The 23,897-nt window shown below is 45.2% G+C and overlaps 1 protein-coding gene across 5 annotated transcripts in view; it reads right to left on the reverse strand.

Annotated features, from left to right (window-relative positions):
* Positions 1-23,897, reverse strand: part of LOC138373500 (DNA-binding protein Ets97D-like) — a 225,633-nt gene that overhangs the window by 93,588 nt on the left and 108,148 nt on the right. For 4 of the 5 annotated variants that reach the window (XM_069339722.1, XM_069339728.1, XM_069339715.1 and 1 more), the window contains exon 6: positions 17,499-17,717. The exons of the other annotated variant lie outside the window; for it this stretch is intronic. In XM_069339722.1, the coding sequence (XP_069195823.1) occupies positions 17,499-17,717 (219 nt within the window). The remainder of the gene's footprint in view (positions 1-17,498; positions 17,718-23,897) is intronic. 5 annotated transcript variants of the gene reach the window in all.

Genomic DNA, 23,897 nt, shown 5'->3' on the forward strand with positions numbered 1-23,897 from the left:
TCAACACAGTGCTAACGGCATAATGCACTACAGTACGTATTTACTGTACAGCATTCACAACTACACGAGACTTCAAGATAGACATATCTCCAACAATAAGGTAAATAACAAATGTAACAGTATTTTTTAGTAGAGTACAGTAGTAATATATAGGTACAGTATATAATATGATAATGCAATTTTATTGTGTACAAGAAAAAAAAAGACACTGATGCAAACACCTCCTGAAGATCACCTCTTGCAACAAATCCAATGCTCCAACGCACTGGGGTAGGTCCCATATAGTGCGTTGAATCGAGGTTGTACTGTATTTGGCATAAGATGATGGTCCTGAAACAACCATGAATGGAAGGACAAGACAACCCTTTTAGAGATTGAAGTAGACCTATGCAGCGATAGGATAAACTGGAAGGACCACTGGCAAATTCATACTGCCGCCGAGATGAAGCACGCAGATGGGAGACTAACAACGAAGCCACCTGCGCCCCATACAAGTGATGATAGACTCGAGTCAGAAACTCCAGACGTGAAGACTTGAGAAGAATGAACCAACCTTGTATCGGGCTGGACCGATCTGCTGAAAGAGGTAAAGCCGCGGGAAAACCCTCGGGTTTGGACACTGAGCAAGCAGCGCCTGAAACCAAGGTTGGGCTGGCCACCAAGGAGCCAGAAGGAAAACGTGCCCCCTGGTAAGTCTCCAAGCGAGCTAGGACCTGGAACAACAGCTAAACCTGGGGAAAGAGGTACATTTAACTCCACCTCGGCCAGTCCTGCCTGAAAGCGTCGACCCCAACAGCTTTGCAGTCGGGAAAGGGTGTATAGGAAGGAAGGAAACCATGTATACCGGAAGATATCTTGACCACGCCGACGTGAAGACATCCACTTCCGGAAGCCTGAACGTCTGGTAGAGCCAAATGAACGAGTTGGCGTCGATCGTCCATTCTGTGGATAGGGGAATGAACCGGGACAGGTCGTCCGCCAGGACATTCGACACCCCCAGAATGTGACCCACCTGGTTGATGGGGTTCTGAGAGTTCTTCTACTCCCCAAGCCCGGCCTGAGGCCAGGCTTGACTTGTGAGAGTTTGATCCACTAGGCTGTTGCTTGGAGTGGCCCGCAGGCCCACATACCCACCACAGCCCGGTTGGTCCGGCACTCCTTGGAGGAATAAATCTAGTTTCCTCTTGAAGATGTCCACGGTTGTTCCGGCAATATTTCTTATGCTTGCTGGGAGGACGTTGAACAACCGCGGACCTCTGATGTTTATACAGAGTTTTCTGATTGTGCCTATGGCACCTCTGCTCTTCACTAGTTCTATTCTGCATTTTCTTCCATATCGTTCACTCCAGTACGTTGTTATTTTACTGTGTAGATTTGGTACTTGGCCCTCCAGTATCTTCCAGGTGTATATTATTTGATATCTCTCTCGTCTTCTTTCTAGTGAGTACATTTGGAGGGCTTTGAGACGATCCCAATAATTTAGGTGCTTTATCGCGTCTATGTGTGCCTTACATGTTCTCTGTATTCCCTCTATTTCAGCAATCTCTCCTGCTCTGAAGGGGAAAGTGAGTACTGAGCAGTACTCAAGACGGGACAACACAAGTGACTTGAAGAGTACAACCATTGTGATGGGATCCATGGATCTGAAAGTTCTCGTAATCCATCCTATCATTTTTCTGGCTGTCACAATATTTGCTTGGTTATGCTCCTTAAACGTTAGGTCGTCAGACATTATTATTCCCAAATCCTTTACATGCTGTTTTCCTACTATGGGTACATTTGATTGAGTTTTGTACTCTGTATTATGTTTAAGGTCCTCATTTTTACCGTACCTGAGTACCTGGAATTTATCACTGTTAAACATCATGTTATTTTCTGATGCCCAGTCGAAAACTTTATTAATATCAGCTTGAAGTTTTTCAATGTCTTCAGCCGAGATAATTTTCATACCGATTTTTGTGTCATCTGCAAAGGATGATACGAAGCTGTGACTTGTATTTTTGTCTGTATCTGATATGAGAATAAGGAAAAGCAGCAGTGCAAGGACTGTACCCTGAGGTACAGAGCTTTTAACTGCACTTGGACTAGATTTTATATGGTTGACCGTTACTCGCCGAGTCCTGTTTGACAGAAAACCGAGTATCCATTGTCCTACTTTACCGGTTATTCCCATTGACTTCATTTTGTGTGCTATCACACCATGGTCACATTTATCGAGAGCCTTTGCGAAGTCCGTGTATATCACATCAGCATTCTGTTTTTCTTCTAATGCCTTAGTGACTTTGTCGTAGTGCTCAAGTAGCTGTGAGAGGCACGATCTTCCCGCTCGAAATCCATGTTGGCCTGTGTTGTGAAGGTCATTGGTCTCCATGAAATTGGTGACCTGACTCCTAATCACTCTCTCAAATACTTTTATGATGTGCGATGTTAGTGCAACTGGTCTATAATTCTTTGCCAATGCTTTGCTCCCTCCCTTGTGTAGAGGGGCTATGTCTGCTAATTTAAGTGCATCTGGTATCTCCCCCATGTCCAAGCTCTTCCTCCACACTATACTGAGTGCCTGTGCTACCGGCACTTTGCATTTCTTTATAAATATTGAATTCCACGAGTCTGGACCTGGGGCCGAGTGCATGGGCATGTTTTCAATTTCTCTTTCAAAATTTAGTGCGCTCGTGTTGATATCAGTTATATTTACAGGGGTTTGAATATCCTGCATAAAGAAATTGTCTTGATCTTCCACTTTCATGTTGTTTATTGAAGTGCTAAACATGTCCTCATACTGCTTTTTTAGGATTTCACTAATTTCTTTGTCATCCTCCGTGTATGAACCTTCACTTGTACGAATAGGTCCAATACTGGCAGTGGTTTTTGCTTTTAATTTCGCATATGTGAAGAAATATTTTGGATTTTTCTTTATTTCCTGAATTGCTTTCTGTTCTAACTGCCTTTCTTCAGTTTCATATGAGTGTTTCAATTTCCGCTCGATTTCTTCAATCTCTCTATTTAAATTATTCTTTCTTTAACGGGAAATTCGTGTCTGCATAAGCAGTTCCGTTATTTTTTTCCTGCGTTTATAGTGTCGTCTGCGTTCTCTTTCTACGTTGGATCTCTTTCTGGCTTTCCTCAAAGGAACATGTTTCAGACAGACTTGATACGCTTCCGAAGTTAGTTTTTCTATTCCTTCTGTAGGACTTGTATTACTTAGAACAGTTTCCCATGGAATGTTTGTAAGTTCCCTGTTTATTATCTCCCAGTCTATCCTTTTATTATTAAAATTGAATTTGCTGAATAGCCCCTCTCGCTTTATCAACTTTTAGGTCTATTCTGAGTATTGATGGTCGTTTGCACTTCAATGAGCTTGTGATCTGAATATGTGGTATCTGATATCGTAATGTCTCTGATAATGTCTTCATTGTTTGTAAAGACCAGATCTAGAATATTTTCATTTCTCATTGGCTCCAATATCTGCTGATCGAGTGAAAATTTGTCACAGAATCTAAGTAGTTCTCTACTCTGTGGTTGGTTAGGTCCCGATAGATTTCCTGGTATAATATTATTGTTTGCTATTTTCCCACCTGAGACTAGGCAAGTTGAAGTCACCTAGGAAGATAATATCAGTTATCGGGTTCTCCAAATTATCAAGGCTATTCTCTATTTTGTTTATCTGTTCTGTGAATTCATCAGCCGTTGCATCTGGCGGTTTGTATATTAGAATAATCACTAAATTTATTTTCTCTATTTTTAATCCCAGTACCTCTACCACTTCATTTGTAATGTTTAGGAGCTCCAAGCATACAAGGTCTTCCCTAATATACAGACCCACTCCTCCATGTGACCTAATTCTCCTATCACACCTGTATAGGTTATATCCTGGAATCCAGATCTCACTGTCTAAGAATTCCCCTGCATGGGTTTCTGTGAAAGCTCCAAATACTGCATTTGACTCCGTGAGGAGGCCATTTATGAACTGTACTTTGTTGTTTGTTCTTGTTTTCAGTCCTTGTATGTTGGCAAAGATGAATGAGGTTACTCTATTAGTGATAGTTTGAATGGGAGACTTTTTCGGCAAGCCCATTATGCGTGGACATAATGAGTTTGTTCTGACCAGTACTGATTGTTGTAGGGCAGTTGCCTGTCGTAGTTGTAGTTCCCTTTCGGTGTGCAATTGTATCTGTAATTCTGGAATGCAAGTGGATCTGGCATCCAGTTCCATACACTCTCCATGCTCCTCCTTTTGAATTCTCTTTCGGTCTGGTATAAAAAATTTATAGAGTTTCCTCCAAATTCATTATCCTGCTTGCCACTCTTTATGTAGCGTTCTGTGCCTTTCACGTGAAAGTGTGGGCAGCTGAGGTCATAGCATTTTCTGTCCTCCAGTGAGGTTTGGCACAGGTCAGGATGGAAAAACCTACATATTGATCCAAATCGACACTCACCTTTCCTAAGCATTTTTAAACATTTTTTGGGATGTTGGTAACTGCATTCTAATCCTTTCTTATTACCAGCATATCTATGTCTGCATATGCCCTTTGCATAAAATTTGCATAAGTCTGTTCTTCTGTTCTGAATTGCTCTATCGGGAACTGTCGTAGTGTCTGTACCTATCAAGCTGTCAGTGCTGTCTGTTACACTTTCTAGTTTACTGTCATCTACATCCGGGCCTACTGAGTCAGAGTTTACAACTTCCTGAGTTTCAGCCTCAGTTTCATCCCTGACTATAGCCTCCACTCCTGGTATATTAGAATTGTTGTTGTTCCTTTCCCACTCCTTCTGGATGGCTGGTAGGCTTCCAATGAATGATGTTTTCCATTCATGCGTCATGTTATCTAGAAGGTTTTTTAGGATATTCCAAGCTGGCAGGTCATTTTTACATACCCAGAGCAAGTGGCCAGCTCTCAGTGCCGTAGTGTTACTCACTCCTGTACAAGCCGAATGAAATCTATTCTTACAGATATAACATTCAATTCCCGTTACCTTCGACTTTAAGGACTTGTTACAGTGGCCACAAATTTGTTTATTTACTCCCATTTTGCCTTGTTTTGTTGTATATATCTATATATTTATAATAATATATGTATACCGTATATTTGTAACAATATATATGTTTATTTGTTCTACTGTATGGTCAGTACTTATCGCACGGTCGAGGGTGAGGGTCCCAGAGGCTGTACAGTTGACACGTTGTCCCAGGCCGTGGCTGGAAGCCCTCAGTTGCCAGTTACTTGGGTTATAACACTGATATATTAATTCGCTTGTATTACAATAAGGGATTTTCTGCTTTATTTCCGACTTCCAATAGTATTCACTTTCTCTGTTACCAATTTCTCGATCCACATTCCCCTATTACACTTGTTGGAAACCAATTTGCTAGTAAGCACACACACACACACACACACACAAAATAGTAACAGGAATAGATAAAATTGATAGGGAAGAATTCCTGAGACTCGGAACTTCAAGAACAAGAGGTCATAGATTTAAACTAACGAAACAAAGCTGCCGGAGAAATATACGAAAATTCACTTTTGTAAACAGAGTGGTAGACGGTTGGAACAAGTTAAGTGAGAAGGTGGTGGAGGCCAAAACCGTCAGTAATTTCAAAGCATTATATGACAAAGAGTGCTGGGGAGATGGGACACCACGAGCGTAGCTCTCATCCTGTAACTACACTTAGGTAATTACACACACACACACACACACACGGTGGACACACAGGACGTGGGCCTATGGGGTGGGTTCTGGCACCACGAGGTGGACTCCACAAAATTCACTTGTTATTTCCTTAAAGCACAAAAGTCGGATGGCAATCACTATGGTATATTGTTTAATAAGTTGAGATGCACTTTATGAGTTATCTGACTGTGTTTAGTTCCTGTATCACTGAAATATCCCGAGATATACAGTGGTACCTCGCATAACGAATTTAATCCGTTCCATGTTCGTCATGTGAAACGGACGTCATACAAAACGAGTGTCCCCATGTAACCAGTGTGATGCACTGTGTTTATTGTGAAATTTCCCCAGTGTGCATGACATCAAATGCTCCCCAAAATATAATTTTTCTTTGTAAAATGATAAATTACCATCCCTGAACATGTCTATGTAAAAATAATTACCAAATTCCACTTACTTTGGCTGTGAGGGCGTGGAAAAGGTGCGCTGTGACGTCATCAGGGCCTGGTCGCCCGTGTGTGAAGCTCCCAGACACGGTCGCGCAGGCCATTCAAGCACCGCGTGTTGCCACAAATATATTTTCAAATATTTTTTCTATGCATTTCAAATGCGGTTTTATTTGTTTCTTTTATAGTATATGATGCATATTTGTGACCTTTACAATATGTATACAGTAGAATGTTCATAATTTTCCATGAAACTGTGATACATGTGTCAGTAATGTGTCCACAATAAATGTTTATTGTCACAATATTACGTGGTAAAAATTCACTAAAATTACAATATGTACAGTTTCACATACTATTTACACAGTAACACACTGTATTACACACTCAGTACTTTGGAGGTGCATAATAGTCAACGAAGTAGTCCATGGTACACAGCGCGACTTTGCTCTCCTTGCACCAGCTACAGATAGATTTTCGTTTCCTGTTTCATCGTTCTGTGTGCTTGCACATAACGCACTCGCGTGCACCCTTGGCTTTAGTACTTGTAGGTGGTATGTAGCCAAGCTTGTAAAGCATAAAGTAGTATTGAAACGATTATAGGAAAAGCTCAATTTGTAAGGTAGTCTTGAAAAGATCGCTTTGTAAGGTCCCCCACAGGAAGAGATTCAGCTAGCCTCAAAGAGTGTCCATCAGTCAGGAAGAGATTCAGGTATTCTTGAAAATATCAATGACCACCACCACCACCATGGAAGCCGCTAACACTTCATCTATGCTACTTGTATCAGATGCATCATCACTGAACGCAGAAAACCATTCATCTATGTATCATCTATATACATTAGAGATGGCAAGGGTGGAGCTCAGAGCTACACCTGGATACGCTCGCTGTATCATCCTCATAGGTGCTGTATCACTGGCATCCGACCGTTGTGTTAAGCCCTTATTGCGCCTAGCTTCGCCAATGTTATGACCCTTATGTTCTTCAAACAATAGGGTCTGAATTGCACCGACTGAGCACAGTCTTTCAACACCGTGTGGGACAGGTGTTTGAGAGCCAGAGGCGCATGTGCCACAAATGGTTGCTCACGCAGTACTAACCCAGCCAGCAGCCCTTGTCTTTCATATTCGTTATAGCAAAAGGTTCGTTCAGTGTTTGTTGGGTAGGCTGCTCCATTATGACAATCTTTCTTTGTTTCAAATGTGTTCCATTTGTTTTGTATTTGTCACTTACGTCTCAATAGTGGAGCAGCCTAGCCGACAAACACTGAACGAACCTCTATGACATTTGTCCATTTTTCAAATTGTTTCAACAGTTCTTTTATTTTTCGTTTTTTTTTTTTTTTTTTTTTTTTAAGAAACATGGAGCAGCCGACCTGTAGACCACCGAACGAACCTTTTTGACATTTGTACTGGTTTTCAAAATTCTTCATTTTTTTTATTATATACGTTTTTTTGTATGTAAGAAACATGGAGCAGCCTACCTGCCGACCACCGAACGAACCTTTTGCTATAAGACAAATGAAAAATAAATATTGAACACATTTGAAGAAAGGAAAATGTCATAATGGTTTATTCAGTGTATGTAAGGTAGGCTTCTCCATTATTGAGACGTAAATGACAAATACAAAACAAATGGAACACATTTGAAACAAAGATTGTTATAATGGAGCAGTCTACCTGCCGAACACCGAACAAACCTTTTTGACATTTGTTGTATATCAGACATTTCATTTCTTTTTTCCTACAAAAACGTCAATGCTTTGCAACATCTCAGCAGTCACCCCTTTATATCCCAGCATCATTAGCATCTTTAAACAAGAACAACATATTTTTATGTGCATCGTCGGAGGCGTCTAAGAATGTGCAAGAAGCAGCGCGACCCCACCATGTGGTGTTGACGTTACTCAAACCAGCGTTCGTCATATGGGACAATTTGACGCTGATCGGGCCGTTCGTTACCCAAAATATTCGTCTTTTGGGGCAATCGTTATGCAAGGTACCACTGTATATTGTTTTTCACAGAGCTCGTGCTCTCGTGTGCTTCCCCTCCCTACACGCTACAGCCATCTCCCTAAACGCCAGGAGAGCCAAACCCCGAGAACTCGGCAGACGAGTCATCCGAAGCGACCAGCCCCAAAGAGCCAAGGACTGCATGGAATCCCCTCGGTTCAAGCAATGAACCACCGGGAAACATTCCGAATGGAGCCGGATCGTTGATCCGTGAGCGACCCGAACCCTCCGGAGCGACATCCACACAGCCACTAACTCCCGTACTGTGCTGTGAGCCAGACGGAAGGATGGACCTTACCATCCCTGGTCGGTCTGGTGAGCACTGGTCACAAAGCCTCAGCCAAGAGATGATGCATCTGTGAACTGTCACGGCAATCTCTCAGGAAGAGATTAGGCCTGCAAGTCAGAATACTCCTCCGTGCTCTAGCTGATGGATCTGTTATCAAACGTCTCTGTGTGGTAGTAAATTTATGCAGCCTGGCTCACAGTATTCACGCACCATTTTATTGTTTTGCACCTTAACGTAACGTAACTTTGTCTGTTTGTTTGTCTTTTGTATTTGCACACATTGAGTAAAGCCAAGTTTTGATACTATTTTTGTTTTGTAAATTGATTAAGGTAATTGTTATAGTAAAGTATTTTTTTCTTTTCTCTCTGTTTTATCCTACAGTTGCCTCAGTGTGAAGATAAATAGCCGTCTAACTTTTTTTACTTTTTTTTTTGTTTTATGTGACCAGCATTCTATCTGCCCTATAAAGACTGCGCTACCATCCATTTTCACGTCACAAAACACATTGAGCAAGGGCTCGGGTAGGCGCCAAGGCACTGAACCCCAAAAAAACCCGAAGAGGAAGCTGGTGACGCAACAACCGACGCAAAGCCCCCAGAGGCCGAACCCAGCGGTTGTGAGAGGGGCAGTAAGGACGTCCCCGAAGGAACCAGAACAGCTGACGAAGCCACACCCGACTCAGTGGGTAGACCATCAACGCAAAGTTCAGGCTCCTGCACAAACCCTCTAGCAACTGCCGCATGATCCGGGAGCCCCTCAGGCACAGATGAAGGCGGGAATGCAGGCGAAGCAGAGCCACTGGAGGAAGAGGCAAGGAAGCGATGCGAGAGTCCCACACAAGACCCAGCAAAAACCGAACCTGAGAGGGAACCGGATAGGACTTCCGCCAGTTCACCAGGAACCCGAACCCAGAGAGCTGGGAAAGAACCAAAACCCTGGCGAGTCGACAAGTGGACTGACTGGGAGCGAAAACCAGCTAGTCGTCGAGGTAGGCCAGAACCCGAACACCTAACATATGCAGGCGGGTCACCACGACCCGAGTAAGGTGTGAAAACAGGTGGTGCCAGATTCAAGCCGAATGGAAGGCAACAAAAGCAGTAAGCTTAGCGCCCCACAACAAATCCGAGCCAGTCTCTGAACTTCGGATGAATCGGGATGTGCCAATACCCATCCTTGAGGTCCAGGGACACTATCCAAGCACCCGTCTCCAACAGAAGACGGACCTGGGACAGCATAATCAGCCAAAAGAAGGGGCAATAATCTCACGGGTTCAGACAGGACAAGTCCAAAATGAACGGGAGGTCTGCGCAGTCTCGTTTTGGGACCAGAAACAGGCGGGAAATCCACCCGAGAGATGAGGTCATTTCGACCACGCCCAAGCGAACTTACTCCGAGATGACTCGACAGAGCGCAGGAGAAGAGGCCTGCCCCGCCAACCCCGAACCCCCCGAAGAAGGAGAGCCACCCAACGCCACCGCAGGCTGCACGAAATGTCCCGAAAGGCTCACAAATCATGGGACCAGGCATGAGCAAACAGAGTGAGCTCCCCCCCCACTGCCCCGTCAATGGGACACACCGCAAAACGAATTCAAAACTTCATAACAAACCCAGTACAGACACAAAGATCCATACACGAAGGAACACGGATCCATCACAAAAGCATAACTGGGTCATACAGGAGGTAAGCCCCAAGGGCTTCCTGCACCACATGTGACGGGATGTGGAAAGTTGAAAACCTCCGGAAGGACAGGATCAAAGAACTGAACCAGGGAAAGGGAAGACACTAAATCCAATTCGTATGAGGAGGGAGGGAAAGAACCCCTCTCCTTGTAACATCAAGCCCCACTCCGAGGGTACAAAAACTCAGGCGAGGGCCAATGAGGCTCAAGGCCCCCCCAAGTCAACCCCTCCCCTGCCTTGGGAACCTCACCCTGCGGACCCGGCGCCGAGCTGTCCTTCAACCCCCAGCCTCTATAGAAAAGGCAGGAGCAGCCAAAAAAGCAGGAACGAAGGGGGCCCACTTGTCAGACCCAGAAGCTCCAGCTAAAGGACCAGGCTCGAATGCCTCTTCTGCTACCCCGGAAGGGGTCTTCCCCGAGACCGCCGGGGTCTCAGCACCAACTAAACCCTGCCCCCGCCTCTGAAGCCTTCAGGCGTTTCGAAGCCGGCAGCAAGAGGGAGGGCACCGGATGAACCACCGAAGGGAAAGGACAAGGAGGGGTGGACAGAACCCAAGCCGAAGAGACTCCCACCCACAAGTCCAGGTCCCTATAACCAAAACAGGGCAGTCACGGCGCGTCCGAGGAAGCAACGAACCTATTGTGTTGCAGGAACCTGAACTGAGCATGCAATGCCTCTGCTGCCTGCACCCGCATATCCGTGAACTGGAGTACAGTGGGGCCTCGACTTACGATGCAATCCGTCTCTGGGAACGGATTACCAAGTCGAAATATAAGCCGAAGCAATTTTTCCCATAAAAAATAAAGGGAACTTAATTAATCCGTTCCCCACCCTCCAAAATATTAACTTACAAATACATTTTATACTGAATACAATGTTTTTTCTAACTATAATACAGTACATGTTTATCTTACCTTTATGGAAGACTCTTGATGGTGTATGGAAGATGGTGATGAGGGGGGAGGAGGAGAGGTGTTACTGTTTGGAAGGGGAGTCCCCTTCCATTATCACATCAGGCAGTGATGTTTTCTCTGGGGTACTCTCTCCTATGTTTTGCCTGAATACCACTAGGACCTGGTTGTGGTTCACTGCTTGTTTGTCTCACTACAAATTTGTCAAGAGACACTTGTTTTTCCCTTTGTTTTAACATTTGCCTTTAGTGATGCATCACAGTGTCATTTAATAGGTTAAGGCAACGGCCTACTGCAGCTTGATTTGGGCGAGTCGTTTCAACAAAGGTTTGCAATTCTTCCCATGTTATCTTGAGGTTATCTTGAGATGATTTCGGGGCTTTAGTGTCCCCGCGGCCTGGTCCTCGACCAGGCCTCCACCCCCAGGAAGCAGCCCGTGACAGCTGACTAACTCCCAGGTACCTATTTACTGCTAGGTAACAGGGGCATTCAGGGTGAAAGAAACTTTGCCCATTTGTTTCTGCCTCGTGCGGGAATCGAACCCGCGCCACAGAATTAAGAGTCCTGCGCGCTATCCACCAGGCTACGAGGTCCCTCGTAGCCTGGTGGGTAATATGTTGCACACATTTTCTTAATTGTTGAGGAAGGGACATTCGGCACTGGCACATCCTCCCCTGAAGAAATTTCCTCAGCTGCTCCTTTTGAAGGGCTTGGAGTTCTACAGTGGTCAGTTCTTCGTTGTGTTCTTCCACCAACTCCTCCACATCAGCACCATCCAACTCCAACCCCAATTGCCGACCCAGAGTAGCAATTTCCTCAACAAGAGGCACTTCAGGTTCAGGCTCAAACCCCTCAAAGTCTCGTTCTGCAACACATTTAGGCCACAGTTTTCTCCAGCCAGAGATCATGGTTCTTACAGTCACTTCTTGCCAGACTTTGTCAACAAGTTTTAAAGCACTATAAAAGTTAAAATGTTTTTTCCAGAACTCTTTGAGGGCGAGTTGTGTGGCATCCGTCACTTCGACACATCTCCGGAAAAGTGCCCTTTCATAAAGTTTCTTAAAATTGGCAATGATTTTCTGGTCCATAGGCTGAAGTAGAGGAATGGTGTTGGGAGGATGGAACTTTATTGTAACAAAACTAAATTCCTCCAATGAATCCTCCAAGCCTGGAGGATGGGCAGGAGCATTGTCGAGGAGAAGCAAGGCCTTGAGTGGCAAACTGTTCTCCTGCAAATATTTTTTGATGGCAGGGCACACCACCTCATTCACCCACTCTGTAAAAAATTGCCTTGTCACCCATGCCTTAGCATTAGTCTTCCACATCACACACATTTTGTGTTTCTGCACATTATATTATTTGAAAACCCTTGGATTTTCGGAAGGATACACAAGCAAGGGTTTAATTTTCAAATCGCCACTCGCATTACCACACAACACAACAGTAAACCAATCTTTCATAGGCTTGTGTCCAGGCAATGACTTCTCCTCCTTGGTAATGTATGTTTTCTTTGGCAATCTTTTCCAGAATAGCCCTGTCTCATCACAATTAAACACTTGTTGTGGTAGGTATGCCTCACTCTGCACAAAATCTTTAAATTTGCCAATGAATCTTTCAGCCGCTGGTTTGTCTGAGCTGGCAGCCTCCCCATGCCTCACAACACTATGAATGCCACTTCTTTTTCTAAATTTCTCAAACTATCCCCTGCTCGCCTTAAACTCTTTCGCTTCTGCATCATTCATTCCAGGGAGTTTCTTTAAAAGGTCTTCATACATTTTTCTTGCCTTTTTACAAATGATGGCCTCTGAAACATTATCACCTGCTATCTCCTCATTGTGTATCCAAATTAATGATAACTGTTCAACATCCTCAAGTGTTTATATTCTATGTTTCGTGATTATTGATATGCCTTTTGCCACTTTAGCACTCATAATGTCCTTTTTCTTAGCCAGTATGGTGGATATCGTTGACTGAGATTTGTTGTACTGCCTAGCTAGTTCAACAACCCACACACCATCTTCATATTTACGAATGATCTCTTGTTTCTGCTCTATGGTCATTCTTACATGGGATCTCATATGTTGAACCTTACCACTGACTTTCCTGGGACTCATGGCGTGATATATAATAATTACTTTTATGTTCAAAAAGCAAAAATCACCACAAAAGCGTTGTTTCTTATAGGCGCGATCGTCACTAAATGGGCAGCTGTAGTAAACTGAGGCAGGTCGGCCTGCGTGACCGGGAAAGACGCGTTCAGTCGACTCGAACGTGTACCAACAAATATTGTTAGTCAACGACACCATCATATGTCGAGTCGCATTTTTTTATCAAATTTACATCATAACTCGAAATTATCGTAAGTCGGGGCAATCGTAAGTCGAGGTGCCACTTTTTTTAATTACCTAAGTGTAGATACAGGATGAGAGCTACGCTCGTGGTGTCCCGTCTTCCCAGCACTCTTTGTCATATAACGCTTTGAAACTACTGATGGTCTTGGCCTCCACCACCTTCTCCCCTAACTTGTTCCAACCGTCTACCACTCTGTTTGCGAAAGTGAATTTTCTTATATTTCTTCGGCATCTGTGTTTAGCTAGTTTAAATCAATGACCTCTTGTTCTTAAAGTTCCAGGTCTCAGGAAATCTTCCCTATCAATTTTATCAATTCCTGTTACTATTTTGTATGTAGTGATCATATCACCTCTTTTTCTTCTGTCTTCCAGTTTTGGCATATTTAATCCCTCTAACCTCTCTTCGTAGCTCTTGCCCTTCAGTTCTGGGAGCCACTTAGTAGCATGTCTTTGCACCTTTTCCAGTTTGTTGATGTGCTTCTTAAGATATGGGCACTACACAACCGCTGCATATTCTAGCTTTGGCCTAACAAAAGTCGTGAACAATTTCTTTAGTATATCGCCATCCATGTATTTAAAAGCAATTCTGAAGTTAGAAAGTGTGGCATAGGCTCCTCGCACAATATTCTTTATGTGGTCCTCAGGTGATAGTTTTCTATCTAGAACCACCCCTAGATCTCTTTCTTTATCAGAATTCTTTAAAGATTTCTCACATAATATATAGGTTGTGTGGGGTCTATGTTCTATTCCACATTCCACAACATGGCATTTATTAACATTAAATTCCATTTGCCAAGTGGTGCTCCATATACTTATTTTGTCCAGGTCATCTTGAAGGGCATGACAATCATCCAAGTTTCTTATCCTTCCTATTATCTTAGCATCATCAGCAAACATGTTCATATAATTCTGTATACCAACTGGTAGATCATTTACGTAGACAATAAACATCACTGGTGCAAGAACTGACCCCTGTGGTACTCCACTTGTGACATTTCTCCAGTCCGATACATTGCCTCTGATCACTGCCCTCATTTTTCTATCAGTCAGAAAATTTTTCATCCATGTTAGAAGCGTACCTGTCACCCCTCCAATATTTTCCAGTTTCCAGAACAACCTCTTATGTGGAACTCTGTCAAAAGCCTTTTTTAGGTCCAGATAGATGCAGTCAACCCAACTATCTCTTTCCTGTAATATCTCTTGTTGCTCGATCATAGAAACTGAGAAAATTCGATACACAGGATCTTCCAGATCGAAAACCATACTGTCTGTCTGATATTATATCATTTCTCTCCAGGTGTTCTACCCATTTAGTTTTAATTATTTTTTTCCAATATTTTGACTATTACACTTGTCAATGATACCGGTCTATAATTAAGGGGGGTCTTCCCTGCTACCACTTTTGTAGATTGGAACTATGTTAGCCTTTTTCCACACATCAGCTACAACTCCTGTAAACAGGGATGCCTGAAAAATCAGTTGAAGAGGAATGCTGAGCTCAGGTGCACATTCTCTCAGAACCCATGGTGAAACTCCATCTGGACCAACTGCCTTGTTCTTATTTAGCTCCTTGAGCATTTTTTCCACTTCGTCTCTAGACACCTCTATGTGCTCTATGTTGTTCTCTGGAATTCTTATTGTATCTGGTTCCCTGAAGATTTCATTTTGTACAAACACACTTTGGAACTTTTCGTTTAATGTTTCACACATTTCCTTTTCATTTTCCGTGAATCTATTTCCCATTTTCAACCTCTGTATATCATCCTTTACCTGCAATTTGTTGTTTATGAATTTATAGAATAGACCTGGTTCTGTTTTACATTTGTCTGCAATCCCTTTTTCAAAATTTCTTTCTGCCTCTCTCCTCACTGCCGTGTAGTTGTTTCTCGCATCTTTGTATCGCTGGTATGTTTGGGGGTTTGGCCTCTTCCTGTATTGAATCCATTTTTGTGTCTTTTGGTCTCTGGCCCTCTCGCACTTTCTGTTGAACCAATCCTGTTTCCTAGTTCTGCTTCTCTGTTTTGGTATAAATTTTTTTGTGCCTTCGTCATATATTTCACAAAACTTGACATACATCTCATTCACTTCCTTGCCTAGCATCAAGTCTGTTCAATTATACCCACTCAAAAAATTTCTAAGGTTGCCATAATGTCCTCTCCTAAAGTCAGGTTTTTCAATTGCATCAACCTTCATATTTTCTTCCAGATTATTACGCATTGCATACTTTATTCCCAAAAAGACATGGTCACTTTTACCCAAGGGAGGAAGGTACTGAATGTCAAATATTTCTTCCTCCTTCCTGGTAAATATCAAATCTAGCATGGAGGGAACGTCCCCTTCCCTCATCCTCGTAGCTTGTTTAACATGTTGATACAAGAATGTTTCCAGGATGAGGTCTACAAATTTACGGGTCCAGAAATCTTCTGTTTTAGCTTCATATGCCTCCCAGTCTATGGCTTTGAAGTTGAAGTCGCCGGCTATCAACAGTCGTGAACTATCGTTATCCGCTCTCGCTATGATCTCTCTCATTATTGTTATAAGACCTTCTCGTTTACTATCTAGCTCCTCCTTTGACCATGTGCTGCTTAGCGGTGGACTGTATGCATTTATGATCATTAGTTTATCATCCTCATGGCATATCTCTAGTGCTATTATGTCAACTTCTTGTAGATTGGCAGTCATTATTTCATTCACCTTCAGGTGTTCTTTCACCAGCACAGCAACGCCACCGCCTTTCCTAATTTTTTCTGTCCCATCTCCAAATTGAGTAGCCCCTTGGGAATATGACTTCATTTAAAATAACATCTTCAAGTTTTGTCTCCGTGAGTGCAACAATGTCTGGTGTCTGCAGCTGTATTACATCACTTAACTCCATTATCTTCGATCTTACTCCATCTATGTTGGTGTATGCAATCTTCAGGGCCACTGTACGTATAAGGAACAAATGTCGCACGACTCTGGGTCAAAGGAATCACCGACCCAAGAGGCAGCATGGCAGAGGCACAACTGGTGATTGTCACCCCGTGACAAGGGGACATCAACCTCACTCGAAATGAGAGGGGCCTCGAGGGTCGCATCCATCGGACCACGGTGCGCCCGTGGGATTTCCCAGAACTCTTAGCCTCGGTATCACGCTAAGAGAAGCCCCAGGCAGGGTACTACAAACCAGTGCCCAAAACTACCAATGAAACTCCTAAAGCTGAACCCCCTGGGACATGTCCACTGACAGGGGGAGCCAAGCATGGGTACCACCAAGAACATAGAGATACCTAGAAAATAACCCTTAAGTGTAGAAAGGGGCAGCCAACCAAAGGCAAACCCCCCTCCACCAGGCAGGAAACAAAAACAAAAGAAAAACCCTGCAAAAGGACAGCGTACCCAGGAGGAAGAGAGCCGGCTGCTACAATAGGTGAAAACTAGCTGTGCAGTACTCAGTGCCCTAACAGAATGAACCCAACCACACGGGGGGTTTCTATAGGCCATTCGCTCTCGCGCCTCTTTGAGGAGGCCAGGTTCTGGCTCATGGTCCCCGGTGAGCAAGAACTCCATGCCCTTTGATTGATGCCAGAGAGCTAATAATTACATTAATCAGCCTGGATAGCTCTGGGGAGCCAACGGGGCTCCGCCCCAGAAAACTAAGAATAAATCAGAGACATTGAAATAATTAGGTAAAAATATCTTTGTGGCAGCTCCCGCCTGAGAGCTGTGGCAGAGCTGACTGCCTCCGACGCTTGCTTTGTCAACGACAACATTTTGCCAGATTTCCTCAGCCTATTGCAGCCAAAATATGTCACCTATGATTTATTTTTATTTTTCCCGTACTCGGGAAACACAAATGAACATTTTTAGAAGATAAAAAAAAATTTTAAATTTTTTTTTCTTGTACATGGTGTAAAATTCCTCAGGACCCCTTAGCAGTTCAAGGGTTAATCCATCAGTAGAAAAATCTCCGAAAAGCTCGACCACAAAAATTAAGGTGTCAATTTTTTTTGTTTAGTAACATTATCATTGGTAAGACTTCGCGTACATGAAACATGGATAAATATTAGTGAGAACTTATATTTTTTAGCAATCTCTCTTCTTATCTTAGCAAGAGTAAAGTTCACTCAAAATTCAGTAACATTTAAACACTTACCAACAACATTTGTCCTCCGCAATAACTCAAAATGCATATAAAATACATCTCCTGGATCGTCAGGCACTAATTTACGGAACTCCATTTGACTCAGCCCAAATAATTCTCGGCCACTCAAGTTCCAACTCGGACTGTCTACGTCGATACTGACCAGACCAAACTGGCAGACAGCCCACGACAACCACTGTCGGACATGAGCGACAGACCATTCCAGGGGACCTACAATACATACAATTGTATTATATTAGAACATGCAGCAAATAAAAGAAATACGAGTAAACAAGTAATGTTTTTGACAAGATAAAACAAAAACCCAGCATTGAATGTAATGAAAATGCCTATTTCATGTGTGTGTCCTTGGTGCTTGCTACCTGCCAAACTCCACTTAATTTGATCCAATCCAGGCCATTGCCAGACATATATAAGCCTACCAGAGATAAAGAACCAACTGGTCCCTATCTATATAAGGAACCAGGGGTCAAACCCTGGACCCCCTCTAAAGAGGTGCAAGGAGCAGGAGAGCGTAAATCACAAAGATAAAAAAGATGAGTGAACAGAAGTAGACAACAGCCAGTAAACAAACTAGAACAAAATTGGACAGTGAAGCCCCGAGATTCATGAGCAACTTGGTATGGAAGCAATTTTCACGTTAGTTCCATCTGTCCACCACCAGAGCACCATACACCTTTCTCCTTGAAATCTGACCTAGGGAAGAGAAGGGTCCCAAAGCCGCCACCAGGACCTCCCATCAGGAGACAGTTTATTACTGAAATGAATAATGTAATTATTATTACATTCAACATAAATTTTCTAGGAGGGCCCCATGGTGGCCTCTCGGTCCCACATTACCACAGAAAAATAATATAATGGGCATCAACAGGGGCAGCAGAAGAAAGCTGCTCAAAATAATCCTCGGGGAAAGGAGGTCAGCGACAAGGTAACTGCCCCAAGGCCACACAATCCTGGTGAAGTCTAAAGAGTTCCCAGCACCTTCAACCACGAAATCTTAACCCAAAAATCTGCCCAAGTCATGTTAAAAGAAAGTGAACAGAACCACTATCATACAATCATCATGGGACCGAGGGTAGACTGAAGGCTTGCTAGACTATTAGACACTATGGGCAACCTGCAACAAGCAGACTCTGGAATAATGGACCAAGCACAATAGATCCACAGTGCCCCCATCCCCACTTCTCCCCGCACATCACTAGTGGAGAAGAGATGTAAATAAATGATGTAATTCAAGCCGAACCAACCTATACTCAATTACCAAAAGATCCCTTTGGAAATAGCTCTCTCATTCTTAGCCAGAAAGGAAAAAAAGGAAAAAAAGGAAAAAACCAGCGTTGAATGTAATGAAACACCATTTTCTGGGTGAGACCCGGAGGCTCCCCGGAGCTATACCGAGCTGATGTGTGTTTACTAGTTGTGTGTTTACTTGTTGTGTTTTTACGGGGGTTGAGCTTTGCTCTTTCGGCCCGCCTCTCAACTGTCAATCAACTGTTTACTAACTACTTTTTTTTTTTTTTTCCTTCCACACCACACACACACACACACACCCCAGGAAGCAGCCCGTGACAGCTGACTAACTCCCAGGTACCTATTTACTGCTAGGTAACAGGGGCATTCAGGGTGAAAGAAACTTTGCCCATTTGTTTCTGCCTCGTGCGGGAATCGAACCCGCGCCACAGAGTTACGAATCCTGCGCGCTATCCACCAGGCTACGAGGCCCCTACGAGGCCTATGTGTATATATTAGACCATGACAACAGTCAATCGAAGGAGATATAAGCCTACCGGGGACCAGAGCCAGAACCTGATACCCTCAAGAGAGGCACGAGGAGCAATGACCTAAAGACACCCCCGTGTAATTAATTGGAAGCAGTCTTTGTCTGCCATCTACCAGGTCAGGCACCCAGAAAGGTAGGAATCTCAAAACAAACTACTAGTCAAAAACTGCAAAACGAAAGCTGAACTAGCAAACAGAACTCCCCAATTAAAAACAAGGAAACAAACATGATGTCACCACAACTGCCGTGCATCCATCTGCACAACCTCCCCTCCCCGGGAGGGGAATGAGAGGTCCCAGACCTCCACACCGGCAACTCTTCTCAGTGCCCTCCCAGTGCCTTCACAGGCCGAGTATCAAAAACGCGAAAAAACGCTGACCGGAGGGAGGGAGGGAGGGAGGGATGCTGGGGAGCCTCCGGGTCTCACCCAGAAAATGGCGTTTCATTACATTCAACGCTGATTTTCTGTGGAAAGCCCATTCGGCTCCCCAGAGCTACCTAACCAAAGATAAGACGTAAAGGGACTCATCTGGGAGGCAGTCGACACTCTCTTCCTTAACTCAAAGTCGAGCGAACAGGCCGCAACCTGCGACCCAAGGCTATACACACCCGAGAAAAACTAGGAACATTAACAAGATAACGTGCAGCCAGGACCCTGTTCGACCTCCAATAGGCCAAAAGATAGGCCTGGACATTACCAAAATAACATCCGAATGCTGAACTTACGAACGGCGTGGGCACAGGGAAAGATCGCAGGCCGGCTGGACCGAATAATCCTGCAGACAACCTAGGAGACCCGTGCCCTGGAATAGAGAAGAAGGGAAAACTGGGTCAAACCAGAGCGCATCCCTGGCCACCGGAGCCTTGGCGTGCAAATAACGGCGAAGAGCCACAGACAAAACATGATGCACCACCAGCCGAACCAACCAAGCATCAACAACCCAAGGACCCCTCCAGAAAGCAGCAGACTCATTCTTCGCCAGAAAAGGAGACGGCTGCAAAGAAAGAAAAGACCACCAGGACTGAAAGAGCAGAAACCCCTGCGCCGGAGGAGAGCATGAAACTCTCCGAGCTGACTCCCAGAAGCCAACAAGAAAAAGAGCCGTAGAAAACAGTCCTAAACCGAGGAGAACAGAGCAGAGAGCCCCCGGTGCAATGACCAATGCATTGTGCTGGGAGCCCAACGAAAGGACAGACCCCACCGACTCTGGCCGGCCTAGTGAGCACAGGTCACAAAACCCCAGCTGAGAGACGAGGCATCCATGAACACATCGAGTGAGGGCTCGGGGAAGCATCAGGGCATAGAACCCTGAAAAAACCTTCAGAGGAAGCCGGCGACGTAAGGCTCCCAGGATCCGAACACAGCGATAACGAGAGTGGTGGAAGGGACGCCCCTGAAGAACCAGAACATCTGCCGAAGCCAGATCCAACCCGACGGGTAGATCAGCATGGCCAAGATCAGGCTACCGCACCACTGCTCAAACAACCGACGTGTGACCCGGGTGACTCCAAAAACAGTCATAAGCGGGATCACAGCCGCAACAATGCCGCCAGAGGGAGAGACAAGGAAGCAGTCCGAGTGTTCCACACAAGACCCAGCCAAGTCCGAATCTGAGAGGGAACCCATTGGAACTTCCAGTACACCAAGAACACGAACCCGGCGAACCCGGAACCCAATCCCTGGCAAGCAGACATGCGGATTGGCTGGGAGCCCACACCAGCCAATTGTTGAGGTAAGCCAGAATCAACAGTGTCATTACGACCCGGTTAAGGCACGTGGACACGTGTGGTGCCAGATCCAACTGGAAGGAAGGCAAAGAAAGCGTTGTCACTCCATGACAAAACCAAGCTAGTCCCTGAACACCGGATGAATCAGGACATGCTAATACGCATCCCGGAGGTCCAGAAACACCATCCAGGCACCAAAAGCAGCCAGACCCGAGACAGAGTGGTCATCTGAAAGGAGGGTGTGACGGTAACGCGTTGGTGTTCGGCTGTTTAAGGCTAGGGGTATGGCCTCGTCACATAGTTATAAAAAAAAATAGAAAAAACTGGAACTTCGTCTGTGGTAAGGTAAGGAAAAGACACACAAAACACAAGTAAACTTTAACAATGAAATTTTAATTACGTTAAATAAATCAAAACATGAAAAAATGGACAAACAAATTCGTATAATAAAATCAATCAATCAAAATAATAAGAATAATTAAATGACACAATGAAAAGTTACGTTAAGACAAAATAACAAGAAGTGCAATACAAAAGTAAATGTAGGTGCTGGAATATTGGCTTTAAGCTACCACCTCTCTCAGTATACGCTTACGTCTAGCCGGGAGAAGTGTTAACTGTGGAAGCACTGAATATTCTGAGGTCTGAGGTCGTGGCGACCCCAGACATCAAGTAGTATGGGGGGGGCGAGTGCAGGTGCAGCCAGACCGGCGACCAATCAGCGGAGCCGGTAGTAAGACAGGTAGTTTGGCGGTTTGAGTCTGAGCAAGTGTCCCTGGCTGCATGCGTTTTGCTCTCTGGCAAACCTTGCTGGTGTTGTTGTCGTTGTTGGACATTTCTTCCATAGTAGTTTTATATAGTTTTAACGACGTAAGTGTGGAGGGAAGAGCAGGCTCAATCTCTTGAAGGAGATTATCGTCACAAGGGGCAAAAGACCCATGGGGATCATACAGCACAAGTCCAGTATAAATCTCAGATCTGCCTAGTCCCATTTCGGAACTGAAGACAGGCAAGGAAACCCATCCCAGGATGACCTGATAGAGCGCAGGGGAAGAGGCCCGCCCTGCAAGCCCCAATCCTCCCAAAAGAGAAGGAAAGAAGCAACGCCACAACAGGCCTGAGGAAAAGGACCCAAATTGCCCACAAATCATGGGAACAGGCGAGAACAAATAGCACGAGCCTCCCCTCCATCGCCCCGTCAACAGGGCAAACCATGAAAAGGCCGACAACCCCTACGAGCCCGACTGAAACTCACGAGTGATCACTGAGCCAATGACTCCGCAGGAGGCCAGTCCAGAATCTGGCACTACTGGCTTACGATGACCGAAGGAACCCGAGACCTGGCGCGACCCTTCCAGGTAGTACCTCCAGCCCCCCCCGCCCCCTCTGGGAGAACCTACAAGTCCAATATAGGCAGTCAACTAGACGAAGCCGCCTGCAGAAAATGCCCCACCGCAGGCTCTGCAAACAGTAACGGACAAAAGGGGATGAGAAACGAAGAGCCAGGGCCCAAAACGATTCCAAAAATTAGGACGAGCACCGCCGGTCAGCATGTGAGATGAGAAGCGAAGAATAGACACAGCCTCCCTCAGAAACGGCGCATACACCTTCAACAAGGCAGCTGGCGCCCGAGCTGCGGAAGCAAGCACACCGAACACTGGTTCGGAACCCAGCTCCTCCACACCCACTACGAGCCAGTCCGAAGACAGCACCCGCAGGGAAAAGAAGCGCAAGACCGAAGCCAAGTGCCCACGGGCACCCAAATCCTCGACCACCAGGAATGCCGAAAAGGAGGGAACTTGCACGTGAAGCTGCACCTGGCCAACATCATAAGGAAGGACGGGCAAACAAGCAAGCATTGAGGTGCTCCTACTCGCCCGCTAGGAAACCTGAACGACCGTAGTCAATTCTCGCCATTCAAGTGCGCAGTCCGACAGGATGAATGACAAGCCCCAATGAAATAAAAAGCAGTTTTCAAGCCAGGAAGACTCCAACACCTTGCAAGGCACCAATTAAGGAGAAAGAGGAGCCATACTCAAAAGAAGAAGGCTCCATCATCAAGGCATAATTCGGGTCTCGCAGGAGGTAAGCCGCAAGGGCCTCCCACACCTTCCTCAGTGGGATGCGGGAAGCCAAAAACCTCCAGAAGGAGGGAACCGAAGTACCCAAGGGAACTTGGAACCGAACCCGGGGAGGAGTCGAACTCTTAACAACATTGTACAGGGAGGAGATAGGAAAACCTCTCCCCCTGTAACAACAAGCCCCGTGCTGAGGGTACCAAACACCCAAGCAGGGACAAGTGGGGCCCAGGGCCCCCCCCCCCCCCCAAGACAACAACTCCCCAGCCCCAGAATCCTCCACGTCAGAACCCGGGGCCAAGCCATCCTCCAAACCCTCTGCCTCTTGAGAAAAAGCAGTTCACCAGAATAGCAGGGATGAAAGGGGTCCGCTGGCGTGGCCCAAAAGCTCCGGCAGGAGGACCAAGCTCGAATTCCTCCCCCGCTGATCTGGAAGCGGCAGTCCCCGAAGCCGCCCGAGTCTCACTACCAGTATAATACAGCGGGGCAGCTGCGGGGCATCCAGAAAGGCAACCAACCTCGCACGTTGCTGCAACCTAAACCTCGCATGCAGCCTAAAGCTGCCTGTACCCGAATATCAGACTCAGTGGACTGGGTGAATGGAGTACAAGCAAAGAACACCACTTGCAGGACTCCAGGTCATAGGTGTCACTGACCCCTAACAGACAGCAAGGCGGAGGCAGACGGTGAGTGTCATCCTGAGACAAGGGGACAGAGCAACCTTCAAACTCGCACAAGGCGAAGTGGGACTGATGTCTCCTACATTGGACCATTGAACCCCAAAGGGGGTTTCCAGGGCCCTTA

The sequence above is a fragment of the Procambarus clarkii genome, chromosome 5 (genome assembly GCF_040958095.1).
Source record: "Procambarus clarkii isolate CNS0578487 chromosome 5, FALCON_Pclarkii_2.0, whole genome shotgun sequence".
Lineage (NCBI taxonomy): Eukaryota > Metazoa > Arthropoda > Malacostraca > Decapoda > Cambaridae > Procambarus > Procambarus clarkii.